Source organism: Halichoerus grypus, chromosome 2, assembly GCF_964656455.1.
Source record: "Halichoerus grypus chromosome 2, mHalGry1.hap1.1, whole genome shotgun sequence".
Taxonomy (NCBI): Eukaryota; Metazoa; Chordata; class Mammalia; order Carnivora; family Phocidae; genus Halichoerus; species Halichoerus grypus.
Window position 1 is genome coordinate 111994036 of NC_135713.1, and position 27330 is coordinate 112021365.

Here is a 27330-nt window from a genome sequence, read left to right on the forward strand (position 1 = left end):
AATGAAATATCTGTACTAAGGAAACGAGAAGCTATCATTAAAATATTACCTCCTACTATTGGCAACCTGACTCAACTTTTTCCACACATAGAGCACAAGGAAAGAAAAACAGTGTTTATTATATCTGGCACAATTTGAAGACCAAAAATACCAATTTTCAATCTTGTGTCATTTTCTTTACATGAAGAACTAAAGTTACATGGACACTTAAAAATAGGTTTCCAAGTGTTAATCTTTAAAAGTGAAAATAAGACACCATATGATCATTACGAATATGTACAGACAAGCTTTGTCTTTACCCACATTAACCATCTATTTTAAAAAACATACACTTTTATTTTTGCTTTAGCATACCAGACTTCCCACAACCATATCTCAAATTCTCCTTGCAGTTCCCAAGTCTTTGAAACTGAAGAGTCTGTTTCAGAGATATTGACCTATGTTATGACTTAACATATTTTGGAGCTCTTTAGCTAATGATCTGGCAGTTAAATTTGTAATTAATTTTTTAAAAGATTTTGTTTATGTATTTGAGAGAGCGAGCAAGCGAGCATGAGCAGGGGGGAGAGGGAGAAGCAGACTGCCTGCTGAGCAGGGAGCCTGATGTGGGACTCAATCCCAGGACCTTGGGATCATGTCCTGAGCTGAAGGCAGACGCTTAACCGACTGAGCCACCCAGGCATCCAACTTTTAAATAATGTTAAGTTTCCCATCTTACCAAGAGTTTTCTCTAGGACTTTGTTTTAAAAACTTCTTACTGCATGGAGAAGGAGAAGGAAAGCAACCAGGCCAAACTTCCCTGAAAAGCTCTCCAAAACAAAACAAAAATAAAACCCTTAAAACAATCTGAAAAACAATATTAAACAAGCAAAATGGACAGGCTAATTTGAAATAAAGCTTAAAAATTTGAATTAATTTATTGGGATAGTTATGATCCAAATAGGCAGTATTAGAATGGCAGATTGTAGAATTAATTAAGCTATCTGGGCTTGCAAAGGTAGGGGAAGGTAACTGCCCAAAACACTGATACCATGTGCCCTACTTCCTATTATGATAGGGGAAGAGCAATTTGTTCAGTAGAGAAGGCAGTTATAGAGATTATCTTAAATTTGGAGGGCAAAGTAAACATTTCTGCCCTCTCTGGGGATCTTTACATGCCCTTCATCTCATGAGTTATGCTTCACTTATTACAACAGAAAGTAGGGTACAAAATATCAGCACTTTGTGCAGTTACCCTCTTCTACCTTTCAAGCCTAGATAGTTTAATTAACTCATCTACTTAGAAAGATATCTGAACTGACACAACTAATTTCAAAGCGGCTCCTGAAGTATGTGTCTCAAATTGCTGGTGAGAGCACAGAATCTTAACTCGGTTACCTTAAGTAGTTGTTTTCCGATCGTTGGGCTCATCTTTTCATCCACCATAAGAATTACAATTCCTCTATCATCCATTCCCCTCCTTCCAGCTCGACCAGACATCTGAATGTATTCACCAGAGGAAATCTGAGTGAAGATAATTAAAAATCCAGAGTTTAGGAGAAAACCTGGTGAAAAATATATTCTTAAATTTTTATCACAAAATACATAAGCACAAGTTATATATTCCAAAAAAGGAAACATGACTAAAAACATCAACTCTTAGGGGTTTAAGTAAAAACACAAAAATGCAAAAACACTTAAGAATAATGTTATAAAACTAAATTTTAGCTCCAAAATGATCAAATACAGGTACAGGGAAAGACTGTTAATTCACTGACATAAAATATCTTTGAGCCAGATGTTCTGGAAAACACTAAAGCAAAGAAGGAGTCAAACTCTACAAAATACCAATTCTGACTTGATCATAATAGACTTTCTTAATTTGCAAAATGAGATTAATATAAAATAAACATTTTTATTTTTAAAGTATAATTCTCTTATTTTCTTAGTATACATCCCTGGAGTTCAGTAGAGACCATTCATCACTAAGAAGAACCTAGTCAAAAAAGATTAGTAAGCCTTTTCAGGGTGACATTCAACCAGTAAGACACTGGAAAAAGTTTTATCTGTAAGTGCTTCTGTACTATTCTCTGATGGAAAGGGTCCACAGTTTTCAGATTCCCAAAAAATATTTGACACAAGAAGGTTAAGCTATAAGAATGCATATTACTGACAGCATCAAAAACAGACATAGCAACCTGGGAGAAACAAAGGCACTAGAAAAAACAACAACAAAAAAAGCTAAACCTAAAAAAAGATCTGAAAAGAACATTTCAAAAAGGCAATGCAATAGAACCTCAACAGGGCCCAACGGCATCATTACAACATTATGGCACGTTATGGCTTTTAGGTTTAATAATATGATATTGAATCATCAAGAAAAGATTGCTTTCTTAAATTCAATTATCCACTATACTCTGCAGACTTACTCAAGGTCCTGAGGACGCCAAGAAGCATGTAAAGTCACAAAAGACTTATTTACTTATTTTCTTATGGCATCAATTTTATTCGGAGAATTAAGTAATTTTAAACTGATAGATAATATAAAGATTTTTATATAAAACATAAAACTGTTAACTGTTATAAACAGGAATCACATTCTACATGAATTAAATAATTAAAAGTTCAATTTTAAAAAGTTACAGGTTACAGAAAAATTTTGAAGACTATGTAAAAATTTCTAAAGAGAAATGGCAGCTGCCTCACTGTACTTATATTTCTCTTTTGTATAGCATCCAATACATTTTCAAATAAAACAAATCAAGAAAAAATGCTTTGCCTTTACAATTCTACCATGAGTGCTTTTCAGTATTTTGATGATTAGTAATTACTGCCAGCAACTTCTCTTGAGTACAAAAGAATCACCACTTTCAAGGATTAGATTAACTGTAGAATAGCTGACTACTTAGAAATTTCTCCCAATGCCAGTTTAACCGAGTCTTTGCCTTGCACTGGATACTCAAAGTAGAAATCTACCTGCTTTTCACCCCTGTGAAGCTCTACTGTCTACCTAGTAAATACCCATGTGCTGTTGTTTCTCAGTTTCAGGACTGCCTTCTCCAATGAAGCCTTCCTTCCATGACCCCTTTTATACAAGTGACCTTTCTTATGCTTTATCCTTCTGTACATGCTTCTCAGAATCATTAATGCAACATTTTATTGCACATCTGTCAATTTTCATCTGCTACTAAGTTTCTTTAGAGATTGGGTTTAACTTTAACAAAGTTTAAATTTGGTAACTGTTTACTGAATGGGTTATTGACTCTGGATTAAGAATTTACTTGCTACCCAAATTCACTGTTTTACCCATGATTCCAACTTTCTCTCCCTTTCTTCTGCCTTAGAAAAGATATTATGTGCGAACCTGTTAAAACTTATATTTTCAACCTGAAAGATAAAATAGTGAGCTACAACTGGAGCCACTGTAGATTCGGTGCCTTAAATAGCCTAAACTTAAAGAAATGAACACTCCAGATATATTTAAGATGCTTTAAAGCACTCATAAACCATCTGCACACTTAACCCTCATCATCAAACTCTTTCACCAAGGGAGATTTTTGTTTTTGGGTTAGCCAAACCCAACCCCCCTCCAAAAACAAAACCCAAACCAAAAAACCCTAATGGATAGAAATGACGGATCTGAAATTAAACCCTGATGAACTTGTTTATTGGTTCAGGTACAAGTTCTTTACTATTTAGAATTGAAAATCTCAAAGATTATGTAAGCCCAAATCACGTTAGGTAAAACAAGATAAAAATTATTCCAATTATATTAATTATTTTACTTACCCATCGGAAATCTTTCCCATCAAATTTCCGGGCATTCGTAAATAAAACAGTTCTAGCTGGCATATTAATTCCCATAGCAAAAGTCTCTGTGGCAAATAAGGCCTAAATAATTAAATAATTATATGATTAAACATGTATTTTATTAAGCTGAAAAACTAGTTTTGTACTTTAAGTATAAACAAAACATTAATTTTAAAATTAGTTGTTAATGAGACTGCAAAAATAAGATAACATGCTAGTTCCAGATGTAATTCAGTATTGACATGTAAAATTACTAAATAATATCTAATGTCCCTTGCATCCCAGAAATTTTTTAATTCAGGAAAAATAGTCTTTCTTAAATTCTAGTGGTGGTACCTTAAAGAGGACACTACTGATCTAATGTACAAAGCATGAGGCTGTAGATTACTTTTCTAAACACAGAAAGTCATATTTCCTGGCTTTTTGACTGATGATGCAACAGTTTTAGAGCTACCCTCAGGATCTCTGAGGGGAGAACAGAATCAGTGGCTAAGTTCACTTGTAAGACTTTACCAACAAGAAATCGACCACACAAAAAACTGGCTTAAGCACACAAAGTAAAATCACTGAAGTACTATTAATCTAAATTTTCAAGAGTAGGAAAGAAGATAAAAACATCTTTTATTTCATCAACTCAATAGAAAGCTATTCACCTACTAAAAAGAATGAAAAGCTACATATATGACAAAATTGGATAATAACATGGGTAGTATAATTTTTTGTTTACAAAATAAGTATTATTTGTATGTTTGCTAGTGGGTATTCCTGAGAAGTGAAGAGGAATGATGGTCTTTCATTTTTTACTTTATTTACAATTGTTCTATTTGACTTTTACCACCACCAAGTATCACTTAAATTTTTAAGAAAAGATTCTTTAAAATGAGCCTCAACAGTAATCTGACGAGATCGGGCGCGTTCAGGGTGGTATGGCCATAGACGAGCCTCAACAGTAATCTATAAAGGAACATCAAGAGGGCCTTACCAGGACCTAGGTAGAAATAGTGACCAATTCTTGATCTAAAGTATCTCAAGTTTGTTCTTTAAAGTGAGTAAATTTCTTTTAAATATTCTATTTAGTGCTCAGATTCTCATAACAAATACCTGATTTTTAAAATTCTAACCTGATTTTTAAACATAAAATCATTTGTAAATCATATATAGGCTTATAACTACATTTTGAAGTAGTTTCCCATTTTTAATACCCCATTTCTGGGTACAGACATCAACATAAGCTTTAAAATTAAATTAGACTCTCTGTGGTTTAAATTAGCACATCCTAAAAAACGCTCTTTTATAACTACCGGCAATTCTCCTTGTCTTCTCTAATCGTTTTAATCTGTATACAGACAGGAGTCCACTCAGAATCAACTCCACTTTTGAAAATTAAACAGCACCTTTTGCAAAATTTCACACTGTATAGTGTTACCATTTCTTACTTTAACTATAGGAAAGGAACCCAATGATATTTTACCTACAGCCCAAAATGTATGAAGTATAACACGATACATAAAAATCAACTTGTTGGGGCACCTAGCTGGCTCAGTCAATAAAACATGCACCTCCTAATCTCAGGGTTATGAGTTCACAGCCCATGTTGGGTGTGGAGCCTCCCTAAAAAAAAAAAAATAGTAATAATTTTCAAACTATTCATACAACACAATTCTAAGGCATAATAAATAAAATCATACCTTTATCAATCCTTCAGAAAAGAGAATTTCTATAGTTTCTTTCAAAATAGGAAGTAAACCACCATGGTGAATACCAATCCCTCGCTTCAAAAGAGGAAGTACATGTTCAACCTGTGATTGAAATACTGTTTATTTTTCAGTGATGTACAGAAAAGGGAAAGAGAAAATGTTAAACTAACCAAACTAAGAAAAATGGGCAATAAAAAGCTGTTTAAAGAAATGTTTTTTTTCAGAATAAAAGCAAAAACCAAACGCATATTCCCACAGATTATTAAACTCAAAACTCAAAATAATTCTGTCCTAGCTTTCCTTAATATGATATACTTTAAATAATAAAATTCATATATGCACTGCTGCCTCATTCAAATTCTCCAGCATCACTTCATCTCCCCAAATACAAATAGAAATGAGGGCAAAGTATGCATCTACACAAAATAAACTTAATACTAGCCAGCTCCAACTAAAAACAAATAAGTATAAAGCATACTTCACATAAATATGTACTTCATCTAAAAACAAATGAATTACTAAGGAATTCATCCTCATTAACACATTATCAAATGCCATTACATGTCTACTATTAGAACTGTGCTAGGATAACAAAGATGTATAAAGACATGCCTTAGCCCTCAAATATTAATAATTCAGCTGGAAAGAAAAATTACAAGAAAATCTTCCAAGTTAAATAGTATTTTAAACACTGAGAAACATGCTGTTGCATTTTTATCATAAATCCTTTATATATCAGAGTAATCATTTGTAAGCAGAGTATAACCTCCCACTTCCTTTTCACAAAACAGAATTTTCATGTCTTAGGTCACACTACAGTAGTTTTCAGGTTTGGATGCACATTAGAATCATCTGGAGAGCTTCTGAAAGATTCTAATGACCACAATACACACCTGACCAATTAAATCAGAACCTCTGGGAGTGGTACCCAGTCATCAGTATATTTTAGAAATCCCCAAGCAATTCCAAAAGTCGAAGGAAAAATTCTCTGGATTAAAAGCAGAGTAGACATTAAATTCCTCACTAAACACATGATTTTCATTAGGTGTTCTGTTTGGTAGACTTATGAATTAAATTTAGTGACTTTGGGATGCCTGGGTGGTTCAGACAGTTGAGCGTCTGACTTCTTTTTTTCAAAGATTTTATTTATTTATTTGAGAGAGAGGGAGAGAGAGCACAAGCAGGGGGAAAGGGCAGAGGGAGAGAGATAAGCAGATTCTCCACTGAGCAGGTAGCCTGACATGGGACTAGATCCCAGGACCCTGTGTCAGGTGCTGAGCGTGGAGCCTGCTTGGGGTTCTTTGTCTCCCTCTCCCTCTGCCCCTCCCGTGCTCACACACACTCTCTCGAAAAAAAAAAAAAAAAAGAAAAAAGAAATTTAGTGACTTAAAATTAATAATTTTGTAGTATTAGGAACAGAAGCAGTAATTTCCAGACCATGTTAGCTTTCAGAGAAGAATTCCCTTAGGCAGCACATCTTTCCTCTTGTCACCTTTTCAGAAATTTAAAAAATAAATCAAGGTATCATTTTAGTGTACAATGCAACATATTTATTGCAGTGTGTAAACAATGCAATATATAGTAACGAAACCAAGAAATGCAAAGTAAAAATATGCTATCACACTTAATATCCACATTTTACTTAGTGACACTAAACAAACCTGAGGGAGTTTTTTATCTTCATCAGACAAGCAGTCAATGGCATTACTGAATACTTCTTCAACCATCTTCTTTTCTTCATCTAAGAAAAAATTCAAGGGTACATAAATATCTAAGTGAATCAATGATACCAAGCTTCACAGATTGCAAAGAATATAAGTTTATAAAGAATAACAGTAGAGTTAGTATTTAAAACAGAAGGCAAAATAGATAAAAATTACTGTTTAATAAAATTCACTGCCTTTCAAAACATATCTAACAGAATTCATCCATGAATAAAAGTATTACCTTATAAAATTAACAAAAACTATACTAAGTGCCGTACATCTAACAATTACAGATCACAGGGATAATTTTTATCCATTATTGAGGAAAGTGAGATTTATAGCAAATAATGGAGGCTGCTATTAACTGTTAGAGGAGCAATGTCAAACAAAGCCTATGTTCTTAACTATTATATTGCCTTCTTGTATAACGTCTATTAAATTACAGGTAGTCAATAAATATTTGTTCAATTAATCAATATATGACCTTGTTACATTAAGCAAATGCAGCACTGGTAGTTAAACTTTTTTTTTTTTTTTTAAGATTTTATTTACTTGACAGAGAGAGAGAGACAGCGAGAGAGGGAATGCAAGCAGGGGGAGTGGGAGAGGGAGAAGCAGGCTCCCAGCCGAGCAGGGAGCCCGATGCGGGGCTCGATCCCAGGACCCTGGGATCATGACCTGAGCCGAAGGCAGACGCTTAACGACTGAGCCACCCAGGCGACCCATGCAGCACTGGTAGTTATAAGGAAACATGTCTAAGCAGAGCAATTCACTCAATTAAAAAATAAAATATTACTAACTTTAGGAGTTTATGTGGAATATCTGTTTTTACTTTGCCCATGGATAAGTAAAAAGTAGCTCTAAAATGCATGGGTTTAATTCTGTGCCTTGATAATGAAACCAATACAACTGACATTTGATTTTGGATGACTGAGGATATTATTTACTTCTCATTATACAGAATTACATACATAAAAGGATAAACTGAATAATAAATGGATATAATAAAGTATGCCGAATTAAAAAAAAAATAAAATAAAAAAATAAAGTATGCTGAATTTTTGGATAGGCTAGGCTACTATCTAGCTGTGTGACTTTAAGTGAGTTACACTCACAGATAATATGTGGGAAAAATTTATTAATTTAATACAAGTTATCTTACTTTATTTAAAAGGTTATACCACAATTAGGTAAAGGGCAGGTCTTCCTGGTTTGGATTTTTAGAAAAATGAAGTATAGTACTTTCTATACAGAAAGTGATCTGACCAAGTAACCTAGCCTTAAGTCGTCACACAGAGAGCCACAGTAATAAAGGCAGTAACAAAGGAGCTTATGGCAATGAAGTACAAGAGGGTATAATCCTAATATTTTTCAGTAGGGATCTTCGGATTTTACACAAAGCAATGTACTTATACCTTCCAATAAAACAAAAGGAAAAGGAAATGATAAAACAAGGTCCTAAAACTTTTACAAATGTAATGAGTACATTACTGTAACTGTAATGTGAACTACATATCCTAGCAATACATAATAGATTAATCACAACAGATTAATATTCTTACTAAAAATATATTTATATTTATTTTCATATAACATTAAAACTATATTGAAATTATATAGTACCTGTGTTAAAATCTAATTTGGTCATCTGAAGTGCATAGGCTTCACAGTCTTTTTTACTGAAACTGAAAATAATTACAGGTTGAAAATTTCTTTCCATAATCATCTTCACAATCTTGAACACATTCGATGGTCCTGCAAAAACAATATATAAACCATACCCAAAAATTAACTCAAAATGGATTATAGACCTAAATATAAAAATCTTTAACTATAAAACTCTTAAAAACTATAGAAGAATAAATCTCCATGATTTGTTATTAGACAAAGTATTCTTAGGTATGATACCAAAAGCACAAGCAACAAAAGTAAAAAAAAAATCAGATAAACTGGATTTCATCAAAATTAAAAACTCTGGTACTTCAATAGACACCAACAATAAAGGGAAAAGACAACCTTTATCCACAGAATGGGAAAAAGTAGGTAAGGGTCTACTATTCAGAGTATAGGAAGAATTCTTACAACTCAACAACAACAAAAAAAGACAATTTCATTTTTAAAAGGGGAAAAGATTTGAATAAGTATTTCTCCCAATAAGATACACAAATAGCCAATAAGCACATGAAAAGATACATCACTAGCCATGAGAAAACTGTAAATCAAAACCACACTGAGATACCGGTTCATACCACTAGGATGACTATATTCAAAGAGGCAGATTACAGTGAGTATTGGCAAGGATGTGGAGGAAATGGAGATTTCATACCCTTCTGATGGGAATGTAAAATGGAGCTGCCACTTTGGAAAATAATCTGGCAGTTATTCAAAAGTTTAAACATAGAAATACCATGACTCAGCAATTCCAAAGCTAGGTATACATTCAATGAGAAAAGAAAACATACGTTTACATAAAAACTGGCAGAATACAAGTATTTACCACAGCATTATTCACAAGAATCAAAAAAGAGAAATAACCCAAATGTTCAATAACTGATGAATGGATAAATGTGATACATTCATTTAATAGAACATTATTTGATTATGAAAGGAATTAAGTACTGACACATGCTTTAACATGGATGAACCCTGAAAACACGCTAAGTGAAAGAAGCCAGTTGCTAAAGACCACACAAATTATGATTCCATTTATATGAAACATTCAGAGAAGGAAAATAGAAGGTAGATTAGTGATTGTATAAGGCTGAGGGGCAGGGGAAGAGGTTAGGAGAAATGAAGACTAACTGCTAGTGGGTAAAGGATTTCTTTTTGAGTTGATGCAAATGTTCTGGAATTAGAGAGTAGTTGCACAAGTTTGTGGAACACACTAAAATACACTGAATTATACACTTAAAATGGTAATTTTTATGGTATATGAATTATATCTCAAAAAAAATTGTGGTGATGGTTGCATAATTCTGTTAATACAGTAATAACCATTAAATTGTATACACTAATGGATAAATTGTATAGTACATGAATTATATCTCAACCAATGTCATATATGAAAAAGAAATAAACCTTTATTTATCCAATTTTATCTTACATTATCTAGATCTTTATATAGCTTCTTGAGGGGAAAAGTGAACAAAGTTCCACATTACCTTTTGTTCCTCCTTTCCGCCCCTTCTGATCTCCTTTTGCCAAATCACCAGCATCTCGAAGTACTTGCATTGCAGTATTAAAATTATCTTCTCTGAAGTCACCCTGGAATCAGATATTTTTCTATGTAACCTAATATTTAACCACAATCCAAACATTTTTCATACCTCAAAACAAAGCTTCCTCAAAATAAAAATAATGTAATAATTGTTACAAAGGTCATTGAAATAGTTAAAAAATGTGTATAATAGGTAATAAAAGGTAGAGATATTAAAACTGGGAAAAGCAAAACATAAGATATCTGAAACATGTCCCAAGTACCTATTCTTCAGGCATTTTAAAACACTAGGAAAGAAGAAGGAAAAAAAAAAACTGGGGAAGAAGAAAAATCTTAATTTATGCATAAGAAAAACACAAGTCTTAAATATAATTTCTGAAATAAAAATACACACAAGCCCAATAATTCCGGACCATAAAACTACTTAAGAAAAAAAATGGACTTCTACCATTCTACTTCAGTTTCAGGAAAAATAGGTATGAACAACTAAGGATGACATTATAAGGTAAGAACCACAGTTAGTCCCGGTGATGACTATTAAGGAGGGCACGTATTACAATGAGCACTGGGTGTTATACGCAAATAATGAACCATGGAACACTACATCAAAAACAAATGAAGTACTGTATGGTAACTAACATAACATAAAAAAAAAAATAAATAAATAATCACAATTACTCCCTTACATTTTCATCAACCACAAGGTGCAGGCCATCTCCCCCTGCTGGAAAAATGTAGTGCTGCAATGGAGTGGGCCGATAATCTGTGTAAATTACATGACAAGGCTGTAAAAAAAAAAGAAAAAGAAAAGAAAAACAATTAAACACATAATTTTATTTCTTCAAAATAATACTGTGTATTTAACCTACCTAAAAGACCTTGGGGAAATACACTTTTGAATTCAACATTTCAAAAACAGAAAAAACTTAAAAATTTTTAAAAACCAGGCAAGAGAAAAATGTGGAAAAATTATGTCTATCGAATTATACTACCATCTATTCAATTTTATCAATTCCCTAATCAGGGCCAAATACATGATGTGAGTTTCAAAAGTGATCTTGGATTCATACCCTAGAACTGTGATGCCATAATTAAAGAAGATACCTGTTCCTACACAGCAGTAGTACAGTAATACAGAATGCTCCCTCAAGTAAAATGGGATTTTTTTGCCCCACAAAGGGTTTTCAAAGCTTTACTAAATCAGCAGGTTGATCTAGCCCCTCCAGAAGATCAAATAGGTTTCTATCCTACAGAAGCAACATAGATGTTACAAAAATGCCATCAGAGAGCTTATAAACAGATAACGGTTTGTAAGAATACTGGTATAAAGGAAAAATAAGGGCAGGAAAATAAAACCAAGAATAAGTTTAGTACAAATGAACAAATGCTTGTTATGACGTGCTATGCTGCTGCTAAAGTTGGACTACAAAAACAAAAGGGAAACACAGTCAGTAAAAAGGCTGACTGTGTTAACATAAGAAGAATCAAATCACATGCTCAGGAGATGTACAGCTTTTTCCTGGTACTGAGGTCTTAGAGGAAATTCTCTATTATAAGGCCTCATTCTGCGAGGAAATGCAGTAGTTTCCAAACCTGGCAAATCATCAGGATCAACTTAGGAGCTCTTAAAAGTTAGCTCTTACAAGCCCCTACTCTCAGAGATGTTGATATATTGGGTTTTAAGATGGCGCTCAGAAATACACACTTGTAAAAAAGCTAATCAGGTGATTTTGATAAGCTTGCACTTGATATGAGAAGTAGTTTCACATTAAAATGTCTTCTTAATTCTAGGTGGCATCAAGAACAAAGTATAAAATATAGTAAAGCCAACTTATAATATTTTAAATATTGAAGACAAAAAGAAAGAAAATACCTGCTTATGTAAATGGCAAATCCATTCAGCAAACTGTCGGGCATTTGGAATAGTAGCCGAAAGAAACACATAGTGGACATTGTCAGGAAGCAAAATAATAGTTTCTTCCCATACAACACCACGCTCTGGGGGGAAAAAAAAATATATATATATATACACACACACACACACACACACACCCCTTGGAATTCAGGGTCACTTTATTAACAAGTAATCTAAAATTATTATCTCTCAAGCTCAATAATTAGAAATGCAGACCACTTTACACAAAGATATTTTTAGCCATAGACCCTCAATGAAAACTACTTTAATTCTTACCATGAATTTATCCAATAGATAGTAGACTAAACCACTAATGTACTCTGAAACAATAGCCTGCAAAGAGCAGCTCCAGACTGAATACTTCTCACACAGCAAAACAAGAGTCCCATGACAATGTAAATAGTATTTCCAACTCACTTTGAGAAACAAAAGTTAATGGCTTGTAAAAAGTTACAGCAACAAAATTTAAAGACACACCATTACTATACCATATAGCATCTTTCAGCCAAATTACCCTCATGATGTCTAGACATGAAAGATAGATTTGATGAGCAGCAAAACTATGCCAGTTTTTATTTAAATGGAAAAAACTAGAAAAATCAATTGGAGAGTTTCCCCCTAAAATAAAAAATCAATACAGGATTCCTGATTTTAAAACCAAAACAGCTCCAGTCAGAATTTAATTTTATGAATTCGAAAGGGGTGAAATGTTTAAAGGGTAAATGATTTCATAAATTTTTATTACTTTCACTATAAATAGAGGTTAACTCAGTGCTTTATTTAAATAAAAACTGAGTTTTGGGGCGCCTGGGTGGCTCAGTTGTTAAGCATCTGCCTTCGGCTCAGGTCATGATCCCAGGGTCCTGGGATCGAGCCCCACATCGGGCTCCCTGCTCGGCGGGAAGCCTGCTTCTGCCTCTCCCACTCCCCCTGCTTGTGTTCCCTCTCTCACTGTCACTTTCTCTGTGTCAAATAAATAAAATCTTTAAAAAAGTAAAAAAATAAAAAAATAAATAAAAACTGAGTTTTAAGTGTGTACATGTTAAACATTTAACTTTTAAATGTTAACTTTAGTCTTCCCAGTTCCACTCAAAATTCCAAGTATACTTACTTTTGCTTACAGTAGTGTAATAGCTCAAGTAAAAGGCTATTTTTTTCTCATTTGTATTTCATAATCCCTATTTCATATATTTTTTTACCATAAACCTACATTTCTGAGTTTTTAAAAACTAAAATACTAATAAAAATCAAGTTAACTACTAAGCTAAAAGCTTTAAAAATTTAACACTTATTTTGGAAAGTTCTCTATTAAAAGCAAACTAGCTTTAGGGTACCTGGATGGCTCCGCTGGTTAACCGTCTGCCTTGGGCTCAGGTCATTACCTCCGGTCCCAGGTCGAGCCCAGCATCAGGCTCCCTGCTTAGCTCTTCCTGTCCCTCTGTCCCTCTACCCTGCTCGCTCATGCTCTCTCTCTCTCTTCCAAATAATAAATAAAAATCTTTATTTTTTATTCCAAATAATAAAAATCTTTATTTGCATTTTCTCACCCAGAGTTACTATTTAAAAAGCTGCAGTTAAATGAGATGATATAGTTTCCCACAATTTAGTTTACCAGAACTCTAGCCACATGAATAGTGAAAGCAAAATTTAACAACTACTTACTCAAAATTCCTAATGCCCTTAAGGAAAATATATGGCACACATCTCAGCAACACAGAACATACCTGAATCTCTCATGTAATGAATTTCATCAAATATGACCCACGCTACTTCTCGCATAACTTCAGAACCTCTGTACAGCATGCTTCTCAAAATCTAAAAAAACATAAAACAATTAAGCAAAATTTTGACACAACAAAAGTTCTTTTTGACGAGGAATTTTGGAAATGCTTTAATGGAAACATTAAAATAATTTAGGTTACTTCTCTTAAATATATCTCATAAATCAAATAATATTCCTTTTCTCATAAAACCAAAATAAATGACTTCTCAACAGTTAGTAATCAGGTGCAATTCATGCGGAGAATTATCACCCCATCTGCATATATCTTAAGTATGAAGCCACTTCATTGTACATGTAACACTCAATACAAGATCCACACTATCTAGGATATGAGAGTAACTTAAAATTATCTCCTATTCAACATTAGGTACTTTATACTGTTTACTGAATTTTTTCTACTTCATCTCACAACATGGGTACTCTCTGGCAACCAGTATCCTGATTTTTTAGTTAAAGAAAATCTTCCACACATGGAAAAAAGTTTTGGGAATGGAAACTTACTTTGGGCACCAAAATGAAAAGTGAGCAATGCTTTTGGCTAGCTCTGCAGGCCAGAAGTTAATTTATGCTCTCTACAGTACCATGTCCATGTACAATGCAGGGATATAATTCAAGAATGTATAAAAGTACTTGGTATAGCCAAGATGGCTAATTGTGTTCAAAACACAAGATATTATAAGTATGTAAGGGTTTTTTTTAAAGATTTTATTTATTTATTTGACAAAGAGAGAGAGAGAACAAGTAGGCAGAGAGGCAGGCAGAGGCAGAGGGAGAAGCAGGCTCCCCGCTGAGCAGGGAGCCCGATGTGGGGCTCAATCCCAGGACCCTGGGATCATGACCTGAGCCGAAGGCAGCGGCTTAACAGACTGAGCCACCCAGGTGCCCCATAAGTATGTAAGTTTTAAGTAAAACCTAACTATGACTATGGGAAGAAGCTTAACTTAGCTGAACATTTTTTAAAAAGTTATTTGTGTATTTATATCAACTAAAATGCAAAAATAAAAAATCAAATGAAAGGAAAAGCCACTACTTATATTAAACTGTATGCAAAACTGTCAATGTATTTCCATGTCACTGACAATAAGCCTTTAAAAATATTTGGTGAAAAAATTCTATGTCATATGACAAGTAACAGGATTAATAATTTACAACTAAATTTATATAATTACTAAAACCTTTTAAGATGAACTTTTCCTTTTCTAGTAAATCTACTAGAAAAATAAAGTATTACATTTTATCTATATAGAGCAACTGATAAAGCATCCTATGTTCTAATTGAAGATACATTAATTAAATTAAAATTAAAAGGCAAAAACTGGATGAGGCACCATATAAATTACCTCTGTGGTCATAACAAGACAAGATGCTGTAGGATTAATAGTAACATCTCCAGTCATCAAGCCAACATCTTGAAATTCTTCATACATTTCCCGGTATTTCTGGTTACTCAGAGCCTTAATTGGACTGGTAAATATTACACGCTGTTTTTCCCTTAAGGCCAATGCAATGGCATACCTAAAAATGTGAAAGCAAATAAGAATAAAGCATTCAAAACCTTTTCTTTAAAGTACATAAATTTTAAAATTCTATTAATATAGAAATTATGTCCCAACTTTCCCTAATTATCTTAAACGGACTTAGCAGAACATTAACATCTTGTTCTATTTACTAATGACAAACTATTAAAGTAATAATTATTATAATAAATATGAAGTGCAGTGGGCTAAATAAACAAGAATATTTAACTGTGGTCTATTGGAATTAATGTAACTTAATTGCTAATACCAGTAAGTTACTAATGGTTACCCTATTTCTTGGAAGTAAAACACTTTTTCTATAAATGGGCCTCCAAAAGTTGAGAGCCTCTGCCTGTCAGTTTATACATATATAAACAATTAGCAAACACTGGAAAATGAAGTTTTGTTCTTCTGAGTTTCAAAAATAAGTTCATCCATATGTATTCTTTCCCCACATGCAATAATTATCAAATCATTCCTTGCCGGGGAATTATGATGGGTTCTAATTTTGGAAAAGTTCTTCCATAGCTATTAACAAAATGCAATATAGTTTTGTTTTTTTAAGGAAAATTCTATTAAGTATTTAAATAAAGACCATGAAATGATAACTAAGCTTAGCACTGTAGTAGAGTCTCCTTGTTTAAAATATAATTCTGGCCCACAACAGACTCATAACCTATTTGGGGAAATAAAAATAATATTCATCACAGCTGTATAACCATATTCCCCAAATAGTGAAATAAACAAATAATTAAAAGTATCCAAACATGATCAAATACATAGTTTAAGAGAGATATGAAACAGAAAAGGATACAGAGATGCTACAATATATTATCTAAACTGTCCACTTTTGAACAAAAAATTAGAAGATACAAAAAGAAACAGGGAAGTATGATCCATACTTAGGAAAAAAAAGCAGTCATGAGAAACTAATTCTTAGTGGGTACAGATGTTGGACTTTGAGTAGACAAAGACTTGAATGCAGCTATTAGAAATGTGCAAAAAAATGGAAGGAAGGCATGTTCTAAGAATGAGAAGAAATAGAGGGTAATTATTCAACAAACAGGCCATCGCAAGAGAGAGGCTAAAACTATGACATAAATAAATGAAAACACTACAGATGAAAAGTATAACTAAAATGAAGAATTCACTAGATGGGCTCAAGAGCAGATTTGAGATGACAGAACAGTGTCGGTAAATATGAGGACAGATCAACAAAAATGATCAAATCTAAGGAAAGATACAGAAGAAAAAAATAGAGAACCTCAAGTGTCCCAGCGGAAGTTCCAAAGTGAGAAAAAAGTATCTGAAAAAATAACAATGAAAACTTCCTAAATTTGTTTTAAAAAATACTAATCTACAGAATCACACCTAGAGACACCATCAAACTCTGAATAAAAAAGACAAACAGAAAGTCTTCAAAGCAGCAAGAAAACATTAAATACTGGGAAACATTCAAAGACCAAATCAAAGTTTTAGAGATGAAAAATGCAATGTCTGGGGCGCCTGGGTGGCTCAATCGTTAAGCGTCTACCTTTGGCTCAGGTCATGATCCCAGGATCCTGGGATCGAGCCCTACATCGGGCTCCCTGCTTGGCGGGAAGCCTGCTTCTCCCTCTCTCACTCCCCCTGCTTGTGTTCCCTCTCTCGCTGTGTCTCTGTCAAATAAATAAAATCTTTAAAAAAAAAAAAAGAAAAGAAAAATGCAATGTCTGATTTGAAATACACTTGATAAAAATAAAATCAGATTAGACATTGCAGAAAAAAGATGAATAAACTTGAGGACCTATCAAGAAAAGCTGTCCGAAGTGAAAAAGAATCAACTTCAAAAAATAAAATGATAAGAAATAGAGTATAAGTGGGCTGTGAGACAAACTAAAGTGGCATGATAGAAGTGAAGTCCCCAACAAACTAGAAGGAATTATAAACATATAATTTATGTTTCAAATAAAAAATAGCTGAAAGTGGGGCGCCTGGGTGGCTCAGTCATTAAGCGTCTGCCTTTGGCTCAGGTCATGGTCCCAGGGTCCTGGGATCGAGCCCGCACATCAGACTCCCTGCTCAGCGGGAAGCCTGCTTCTCTCTCTCCCACTCCCCCTGCTTGTGTTCCTTCTCTCGCTGTGTCTCTCTCTGTCAAATAAATAAATAAAATCTTAAAAAAAAAAAAAAATAGCTGGAAATATCCCAAATGTGATAAAAAAAAAAACTATAATAAACACACAAATCTGAGAAGCCCAACAAACTCAAGCACAAGAAACATGAGAAGAACTATGTAAAGTCACATCATAATCAAACTGCTTCAAAAGAGTGATGAGATTAAAGATAGCCAAACATCCCATCAAAGCAATATGCAAAGAAGCAGGAAAATACTGACCTATAATAAAGGGAGAAGTCAATCAAAACAGATGAAGAAGTAACCCAGATGAAAAAAGCAGCAATAAGGAATTTAAACAGTTTGTAACAGTAATCCATAAGTTCAGGAAACTAGAAGAGGGACGCCTGAGCAGCTCAGTTGGTTAAGCATCTGACTTTGGCTCAGGTCATCATCTCAGGGTCCTGGGATCAAGCCCCACATCAGGCTCCCTGATTGGTGGGGAGTCTGCCTCTCTCTCCCTCTCCCACGCTCGTGCGCTCTCGCTCTCAAATTAAGAAAATCTCAAAAAAAACAAAACAAAACCCCAAAACAAACAAACAAAAAACAAAGAAGCTAGAAGAAAGTTAAGTAGAAAGTAGAGGCATGGGAAATAAAATATAAAAACCACACACACAAATGAACTTCTACCAAGGAAAACTATGGTTATGAGATGAAAATGCAATGAATGGATTAATGACATAATAGACAATTAATGAAATGAAAGATACAGCATTAGAAAAGGCCCAAAATTAAACACACAAAAATGGAACATACTATCAGTGAATCATGAGACAACTATAAGTGGCCTAACATAATCCTAATTAGAGTCCTCAAAGAGGTGCCATAGGGAGCAATGAAAAACAAACCCAAAGCACAAGAAACATGAAAAAAACTACACCAAGCCTCATCATAAACAAACTGCTTAAAACCACTGATAAAGATAAAATCTTGAAGTAGCCTTCAAGTATCTGCAGAGGAACAAGGTAAGGATGATAGGGGATTTCGTCATAAACTATACAAGTCAAAAGGTACTCTTAAGAGAATTAGAATTCTATATTAAGTGCAACTATCTTTCAAAAATGAAGACAAAATAAAAGGTATTTTAGACATGCAAAGTTGAAAGAATTTTTCATCAGATTTGTACTACCATAAACTGTAAAGGAGTTTCTTCAGAATCAAATAACATATCAAATTATTTCGAAAACATATCAAAAGCATTTCCCAAATATACCAAATCAAACATAACAAAATCTATGTTGCAGCTACAGCAATATTAAACAAAAATTTATACCACTAAATGCCTGTATTAGTAAAAGAAAGGTCTCAAATCAGTGTCTTCACCTTTCCTCCCTAAAAAACTAGAAAAAGGAAGAGCAAATGAATCCCCCAAATCCAAATCTAAATCATAAAATAGAAAATAAGAAAACAACAGAGAAAAATCAGTAAAACCAAAATCTTGTTCTTTGAGAAGATCAGTATGACTGGTAGACCTTTAGCAAACTAATCAGTAAAATATAGAGAACATTACACTGATACCAAAACCAGAAAAAGACATTACAATAAAACTATAGCCCAATACCCTTCATGAACATAGATGCAAAAATTCTTAACACATTTTTAGAAGATCTAATCCAATAATATATCTACCAACAGGAACTTTTTTGGGGTTCCTAGATCCCACTGAAACATGGGGGTCTCCCCTACTCACACACCAAGCAATTCTTACTAGCAGGGTGTCTTGAGAATTCAATTAAATTCTGATACTCCCCAGAGATAGCATCAGATTATACAACTTAAGGGCTCAGTTTCTCAAAGACTGCCCTCCAGCCCCAACTTCAGATGCCAGTAGCAAGCCCCAGGACAGTTACCTGTGCTTCTGACCAACTGGCTTCAGATCGAAGGTTCCAACAACTTCCTTCTTGGTATAGAGCATTTTGCTAGAGTGGCTCACCAAACTCAGGAAACACTTAACATTTATCAGTATATTAAAGGCTATAAATCAACAACCAGATGAAGAAAATGGGGAAAAGACAAAGAGCTCCCATGCCCTTCCTATCCAGGTGCACAGTCTTCCAGAACATCTGTTCCAGGAACATCTGCACATGTTCCCCAACCTGGAAGCTCACCAACCTGAGGCCTTTTGGGTTTTTATGGAAGCTTCACTACATAGTCATGACTAAGTCATTGGCCATTGGTTGATTCAACCCCCAGGCCTCTTCCATCTATCCTCCCTAGAGGTCAGGCGAGAGGGTTGGTGGAACTAAAAGTTCCAACCCTTTTATCACACAGGTGGTTCTCCTGGCTACATCCAAAAGTGACATCATTAACCTAACAAAAGACACCTTTATTGCTCTTATTACATGAAATTCCAAGGGTTTTAGGAACCGTGACTCAGGAACCATGGATGAAGACCAAATAAATACATGAAATATATATCTGGTCATTCTGATGACCAAATATGTATTTCTTATCAATCACAATATTGTGGTTTATTAATAGGGTTTTATATATCACAACCTTGCAGGGTTTATCTTAGGGTGGTTTATTATTTGAAAATTAATGTCTTCATCATAGTAACAAAAAAAAAAAAGCATTTGACAAAATACAATAGCTAAATATTCTGTATGCATATATATACACACATACACAACTACATGCAAACTTGGAATAGAAGGAAGGGAATGTCTTCAAGTTAATAAAAGGCATCTATGAAACACCTACAGATAACAGCATGCTGATGAAAGACTTAGTATCAGGAACATGGCAAAGATGTCCTCTCTCATCACTTCTACTCAACATTGTACTGCATGTTCTAACCAGTGCAATAAGGAAAGACATTAAAAGTATTTAAATTAAAAAGAAAAAAGGAAAAGTGTCTTTATTTACAGAAATCAAACAGAAAAACTTAAACTTTTAAAGGGTGAAATAAGAAACAGTTGTTTTAAAAAATTTCATTTAAAAAGCAGAAGGAGAACAAGGAAAGAATGGGACAGAGGAGCATAAGACATCCAGAAAACAATTAACAAAATGGCAATAGGTATATACCTATTAGTAATTACTTTAAATGTAGACAGACTATATTCTCCAATAAAAAGACAGAGTGGCTGAATGGATTAAAAAACACACTCAACTACATGCTACCTAAAGAGACTCACTTCAGATGGTAAGGACACACACAGACTGAAAGTGAAGGAATGGAAAAGGATATTCCAAGCAAATGGAAACCAAAAGAAAGCTGGGGAAACTATACTTCTATCAGACAAAATAGACTTTAAAACAAAGACTATAATAAGAGATAAAGAACAACATTACATAATAATAAAAGTGTCACTCCAACAAGAGGATGTAAGATTGTAAGCCAACAAAGGAACACCTACATATATAAAGCAAATATTAACAGACCTAAAATCTCCTTTAAACAGAAAAGCTACTCACTCAGCGCATACAGTTTTTCCTGCTGATGTATGTGCAGATACTAAAACAGACTGATTATTATCAACACACTGAATGGCTTCTCTTTGAAAAGCATCAAGAATGAACGGGTATTCCTATAAAAAGAAAATAATACATCTGCATGAAAATTATCATACCATATCAGAACACACTTAAAATCAAGAGATGCTACCCCCAGAAGCATTCTGGGAGCATTTCTTTATGATTCTATTTAGGAAATACACCACCCAATAGAGAAAATTAGGAAGAGTAAAAAAACACCTTTAACTAAACAGCAAAGAAGTTAGTTCTGCTGTCTATAATCTTTCAATTAACTTTGCTAATACACACATTATATTAGTTACAATACAGTAACATTACCATTTATCAACATGTTTTGTGGTAGGCACTGTGCAACACATTTTCCATATATTATTATTACTAACCTTCACAACAACCCCTAAAATAGGTATTCTTTCCTTTCACAGATGGGAACTCTGAAGCTCTGAAAAGCAAAGTCCCTCACTTAAGTTCACTCAGCAGAGGCAGAATAATACACATCTACTAGACTTTAAAGATTTCATACTTACTCCACCATTCTACCTTCTTCATTTAAAGAAAATATGATTTGGAAAATTTCTATTAATCATTTCAGTTCTTTCAGAACTTCAAAATCCATTTAATACAAGCATTAGAGTTTAAGTTTCATTAGAAGTTTGTTAAACTCCCAAAACTGTATGTATAACTTATCGTACACATGCTTTTTTCCTAGACAAAGGCTGATAATTTTCATTTGATTCTTTAAAAAGGTGGAAAATCATTACTTTCATTTTTAAAAATCTCATCACACGATGCTTTTTTTTTATCATGGCTATTTACTGATTTGCTTCTTATTATACTTGACTTCAGGTGGCTTCTTCTTGGTTTATATACACTGGTATATACACTCATTTGAAAGAGTTTATCTAAGGGGCTCCTGGGTGGCTCAGTCATTAAGTGTCTGCCTTTGTCTCAGGTCATGATCCCAGGGTCCTGGGTTTGAGCCCCGCATCGGACTCCCTGCTCGGCAAGAAGCCTGCTTCTCCCTCTCCTGCTCCCCCTGCTTGTGTTCCCTCTCTCGCTGTGTCTCTGTCAAATAAATAAACAAAAAAAACTTTAAAAAAAAATAAATAAAAGAGTTTATCTTTAAGATTTTTAGAAAAGAGACACAGAACTGTACAAACTGTATTGTCTAACGTACAGACCTTTGCAGCTTTTCCAACTCGAGGTTTAAGTGGTAAATAATCTTCATCTGCAGGAAGGGCAACCTGATGTTAAAAAAAAAAAAACACCAACTTACTATTTGGAGAACTGATACATTCAACACTCCATAATTAATGACAGTTTGAAAAATACAAGGGATAGTGTTCGATACAGTCTTAGACACTGTAAAATTAAATAACTTCCTTTAAGAACAAGTACTAAAGCTAGAATAATAAAAAAACCTCTACCTGTGTTTATCTAACGGTAATGTAATTAAAACCTTTTAAGTTTATCTTCCTGAAGAAATTGTGTTTATTAAGGTCTAGGACCTATCCTAGCTATCCTTGTATTTTCCACAGCCTGATACTAATGAAAGCTCAAAAAAGCTGAATGGACATAAAAAGGATGTTCCTCTATGAAAGAAAACTATGCAGAATAAAATACTATTTCCTAAAACAGAAAATTTATTTTCCTCCAGTGAAAATTAAGATCCGGAGAGCAGTTCATAATGTATCTAAATTCCCAAGAATTAAACCATTTAGTATATAAATCCAGAGGGGCAAAATAAAGTACACACAAAGATTAGAAATAATTTATAGGAACAATACTTCAATAAGCAAGTATTACATGAAATTACCCATCTTAGAAATACTAAGAGATTGTGGGTAAATTTCCAACTTGATTATAGCTGACCCTTGAACAAGACAGGATTTGGGGCAACAACTTCCCCCAGCCCCTCTCTGCACAGTCGAAAATCCATGTGTAACTTTTGATTCCCCCAAAATTTACCTATTAGTAGCCTACGGTTAACCAGAAGCCTTACTGATGACATAGTTAATACATATTTTATATATATACTATATTCTTAAGATAAACTAAGCTAGAGAAAAGACTATAATTAAGAAAATCCTAAGGAAGAGAAAAACACATTTATAGTACTGTATTTATAAAAAACTACCTACTTTTAAGTTGACCTGTGCAGTTCAAAATCACTGTGTGATTTTACAATCACCCACATATATAAATATACATATAATCACATTATAATCACATTATAATCACAATATGTGGGTAGTATTTCAAAAAAGACTAATAAGTAGGGGGTGCCTGGGTGGCTCAGTTGATAAGCGTCTGCCTTCAGCTCAGGTCATGGTCCCAGGGTGCTGGGATTGAGCCCCATATCAGGCTCCCTGCTCGGCGGGGGGCGTGCTTCTCCCTCCCCCACTCCCCCTGCTTCTGTTCTCTCTCTCACTGTGTCTCTGTCGAATAAACAAATAAAATCTTTAAAAAAAAAAAAAGGACTAAGTAGACCCTGATTATAATTAAGAAAAGTGAAATTTAGTAAATTATGAAACCTAACGAATAATACCCAGTATAATGAATGTGTTAGAAGAAATGTGACATTCTAAATGGAATCATAAAGGGGAGGCAAGAGTTAGAATTTGGTATTTTATCCTGCACACATTAAGAAAGAGTAAATTACCAAGTGTTTTTACTAATGAATGAATACTTCCAGGGGACAGAATAGTTTTCATTAGTCTTTCCCTTAATCCTATATTTCCCCTTTATTAGGATTCTAAGAAACTTCTAAATAGTTTCCGATTCCCAGGTAGTTTGTTAGACAACTACTTATCCTAAATTTCAGGAAATGTCATGCTTTTGTATACCTCCATCTCTTACGAATATGATCAAAGTGAGTCTATCCAACAAAGCACAACCCTTGGTAAACTGACAAAATCAAATTTCTAGATCTAGAAATCTGAAGCCTAGACCCCAGATCATGGTATGATTCCCATCAAATATGATCAACTTATAGTGCTGTATCTGATGAGCTGAGTGACCCTCTCACATCTCTCCTGGTACTTTCTATGACATGAACAAAGAACATCAGTGGGGAGCAATTAAGATTTTAACTTCTCTAAGATTTAACAGAAGAAAGAACAATAGATTGTGTTTTCACATGTACGAGAATCGAAGAGTTTTTGTTTTTATTTTCTGAAAACAGTCTGGGTAAGACAAACATATGACAGGACAGACACTAAGGAGTCAGAAAAATAGAAAACCAGCAAAACGATCAAGAGTCAAATAAACCTACCACATAGTCACTGGTGATTTTTGCCACAGCAGTTTGGAAGAAATGGAGAAGAAATCTAATTGCAGTATATTTAAAAATGAATGGCAAGTTAGAAAGTCTAGCAGGGATTTTCCTAGCAGAGCAGTCAAAAGTAATTCTGAAAAGGGACCACATCTCTTTTATCTCTTTATACTCAGTGAATAATACAATGTTCCCAACATTCAAAAGATATATACTGAATTAAAAACTACAAAATGGGGGGAAAAAACCCCACAACAACATAGTGGCTGTAAAGCAACCCAGAATAAAAGAAGCTTCTGAATATTCATATGCTGATAGGAAAGGGCAAATAGAGAAGAGATTCGACGCTAGAAATAGTCAAGGGAAAATGGAATGATCTAAGTCTTTGTGAAAGCAAGATAAGTTACAACCAAGAACACTGGCAAAACAAGCCTCCTTAGCATTGCCTTTTCCTTTGAGTGGATGTGACAGGTGTAGATAGGCATGGCAAAGGAGGTTATAAACAGAGGACACTCCAACTTGATACCCTCAAGCCTCTAAAGGAAGTAAAAGGTAAAGTTAGCTGCAAAAAGTGAGAAGTGACAGAGGAGGGATTGCAGAGAATTGTGAAGGAAAGAAAGAACTTTTGACCTCTAAAGAGCAAATTTTGTGCCCCCTTGCTATCTTTTTAAGACCAGAGCTTTGAATAGGGTCTAACATAAGTACTGAATGAATGATCAAATGGGTATTACAAATGCCAAGTTAAGTGCTATTCTAAAGGAACATAAAAGAACTTATGAAAACAAGTGCAGAAGAACAGGTATTTTACTTTTTTAAATTTTTTTTAAGTTTTTATTTATTTATTTGAGAGAGAGTACAAGCTGGGGAGAGAGGCAGAGGGAGAGGGAGAAGCATACTCCCCGCTGAGCAGGGAGCCTGACGTGGGGCTTAATTCCAGATCCCTGGGATCATGACCCAAGCCAAAGGCAGATGCTGAGCCACCCAGGCACCCCAAGAACAGGTATTTTAAAAACAAGGTTCTAATGTCTATTCTAAATGCCTATCAAAAGCCATTTTTCTCAATTTGGAATTATTTTGCTCACTCAATAAAGACTTTTAATAAGACTTACCAATTTCTTGCAATAATAACTTCTAAGGTCATATTGTAAAGACAGAAGGCTTAGTAACTGTGTTACAGTTCCCTCATGTCCTTAATGTTTATAAATTCTTACTTCTAAAGGGTTACTAAAGCTATCAGAGACTACCACCTTCTGGCGAATAATGAAATGGCAACATATCATTTAACAAGATGAAGAAATGAAAAAGCATGTGACCTGTAAAATGGCACTGTTACTTGACTTCAGGAGTACCGAACATCTACTCTGTGCCAGGTCCCTTATGCTAATTTTCTTCTATAATCTTCACAACCGCCCCATGAGGTAAATCACATTATTCCAAATTTAAAAATTAAAAAAACAATGTCAAAAAGGTTAAGAAATTAATCTAAGACTGTAGTTAGATAAAATGCTGTGTCAAGATCTGAGTTCAGTTTAGAATACAAAGCCCCAGCTCCTTCCACTGGACTATATACCCCATAGGAACTAATATTGTTTCCAAAGTCCCTAAGACTAAACTGCTTGCTAATGATCATACCAGACAGCCAAAAGCAAACTCCCAATGATAACACCAACTTTCTATATATTCTTTGTGCTTACCTCATGTGTACACCCTTCGACAGTTTCAACAGATTGTACCTTGACTCTGGGCATCAAGTCTGCCAAACTTAAAAAAAAAAAAATTATTGAAGTTACGTTAAAATAAATTATTTTTCTATAATTAGATAATAAGCCTCCAGTCTGCACTGTTAAGGAAAATGACACTGCCCAATTATCAGTATTAAAATTGGAAAAAATTTGCTATTAATATTCAAAAAATTTTTCCAATTACTCAAATCTATGCTGAGAATTCAAAATAATCAGTTAACATCTATATTTACAAATAGAGTACAGATGCCAAGTGGATTATTTAAAGAACCGTACCAGCTTAGTTCCCCGTAACTATTAAAAAAAAAAAAAAAAAAAGCACCCCTCCAAAGCATTGTCACTACTTCAAAACATGAAGCTGGTTATAAAAACCATTACATGATAGAGAGTACAAAATAAACTAGCTTAATAAAGACGTTGCTATAATTTATAGAAGTGTTCCCTATTCTCTTTAAAATCCTAAGTTCTTATCTAGGTTCTGTTTAGACTCTGAAAAGGACAGGACTGTGGATAAACTGAAGAAAAATCACACTTTGGACAAAACCCAAGGGTTACTACAATAAGCAACAATGATTTTAAATTGCCAATATTATATTGTAACCTATTCCACTAGCTTTGGAAAACCGTGCATCTGAAATATTTCAGTGACACATCTACCACCATTAATAGTAGCTATTTGCTAGCTACAACAGCTAACTGGTTTAAAAAATTCACAGAAAGAGTAAATTCTTCATGGTAGTGCCAAGCCAAAATATGGCATAAGAAGAAGAGAGAAACAAAGCTGTGAAGATTCATCACCGCAATAACAAACAGGTCAACCTAAGTAAGTGGTATCAAATTCTATTTCTCTTCTAGAAGAGAAAATACCAGCTATTTCAGTCACCGATATCCATGGGTCTCCCTCACCGATAGCAGTCTTGAGATTCATAGCCACTCTACTGCAACATGTAAGAATTCCTCTTAATATTCCTCTTAATATTCCTTCTCACTTATACTTTTCATTGGGTCTGTTTTATTCTTTCCATTTATTCTACTCTCAGTGATCCTCTTCTTGGGAGATT

The 27330-nt window shown here is 34.0% G+C and overlaps 1 protein-coding gene across 1 annotated transcript in view; it reads right to left on the reverse strand.

The window, feature by feature from the left end:
• MTREX (Mtr4 exosome RNA helicase) overlaps positions 1-27330 on the reverse strand; it is a 114619-nt gene that overhangs the window by 76371 nt on the left and 10918 nt on the right. Inside the window, exons 3-15 of the mRNA XM_036065696.2 lie at positions 26222-26288; positions 22435-22497; positions 21194-21306; positions 15448-15622; positions 14049-14139; positions 12283-12407; positions 11096-11194; positions 10354-10456; positions 8816-8947; positions 7148-7227; positions 5478-5588; positions 3769-3870; positions 1378-1503 (exon numbers count right to left, since the gene is read on the reverse strand). Coding sequence (XP_035921589.1) covers positions 1378-1503; positions 3769-3870; positions 5478-5588; positions 7148-7227; positions 8816-8947; positions 10354-10456; positions 11096-11194; positions 12283-12407; positions 14049-14139; positions 15448-15622; positions 21194-21306; positions 22435-22497; positions 26222-26288 — 1387 coding nt within the window. The remainder of the gene's footprint in view (positions 1-1377; positions 1504-3768; positions 3871-5477; positions 5589-7147; positions 7228-8815; positions 8948-10353; positions 10457-11095; positions 11195-12282; positions 12408-14048; positions 14140-15447; positions 15623-21193; positions 21307-22434; positions 22498-26221; positions 26289-27330) is intronic.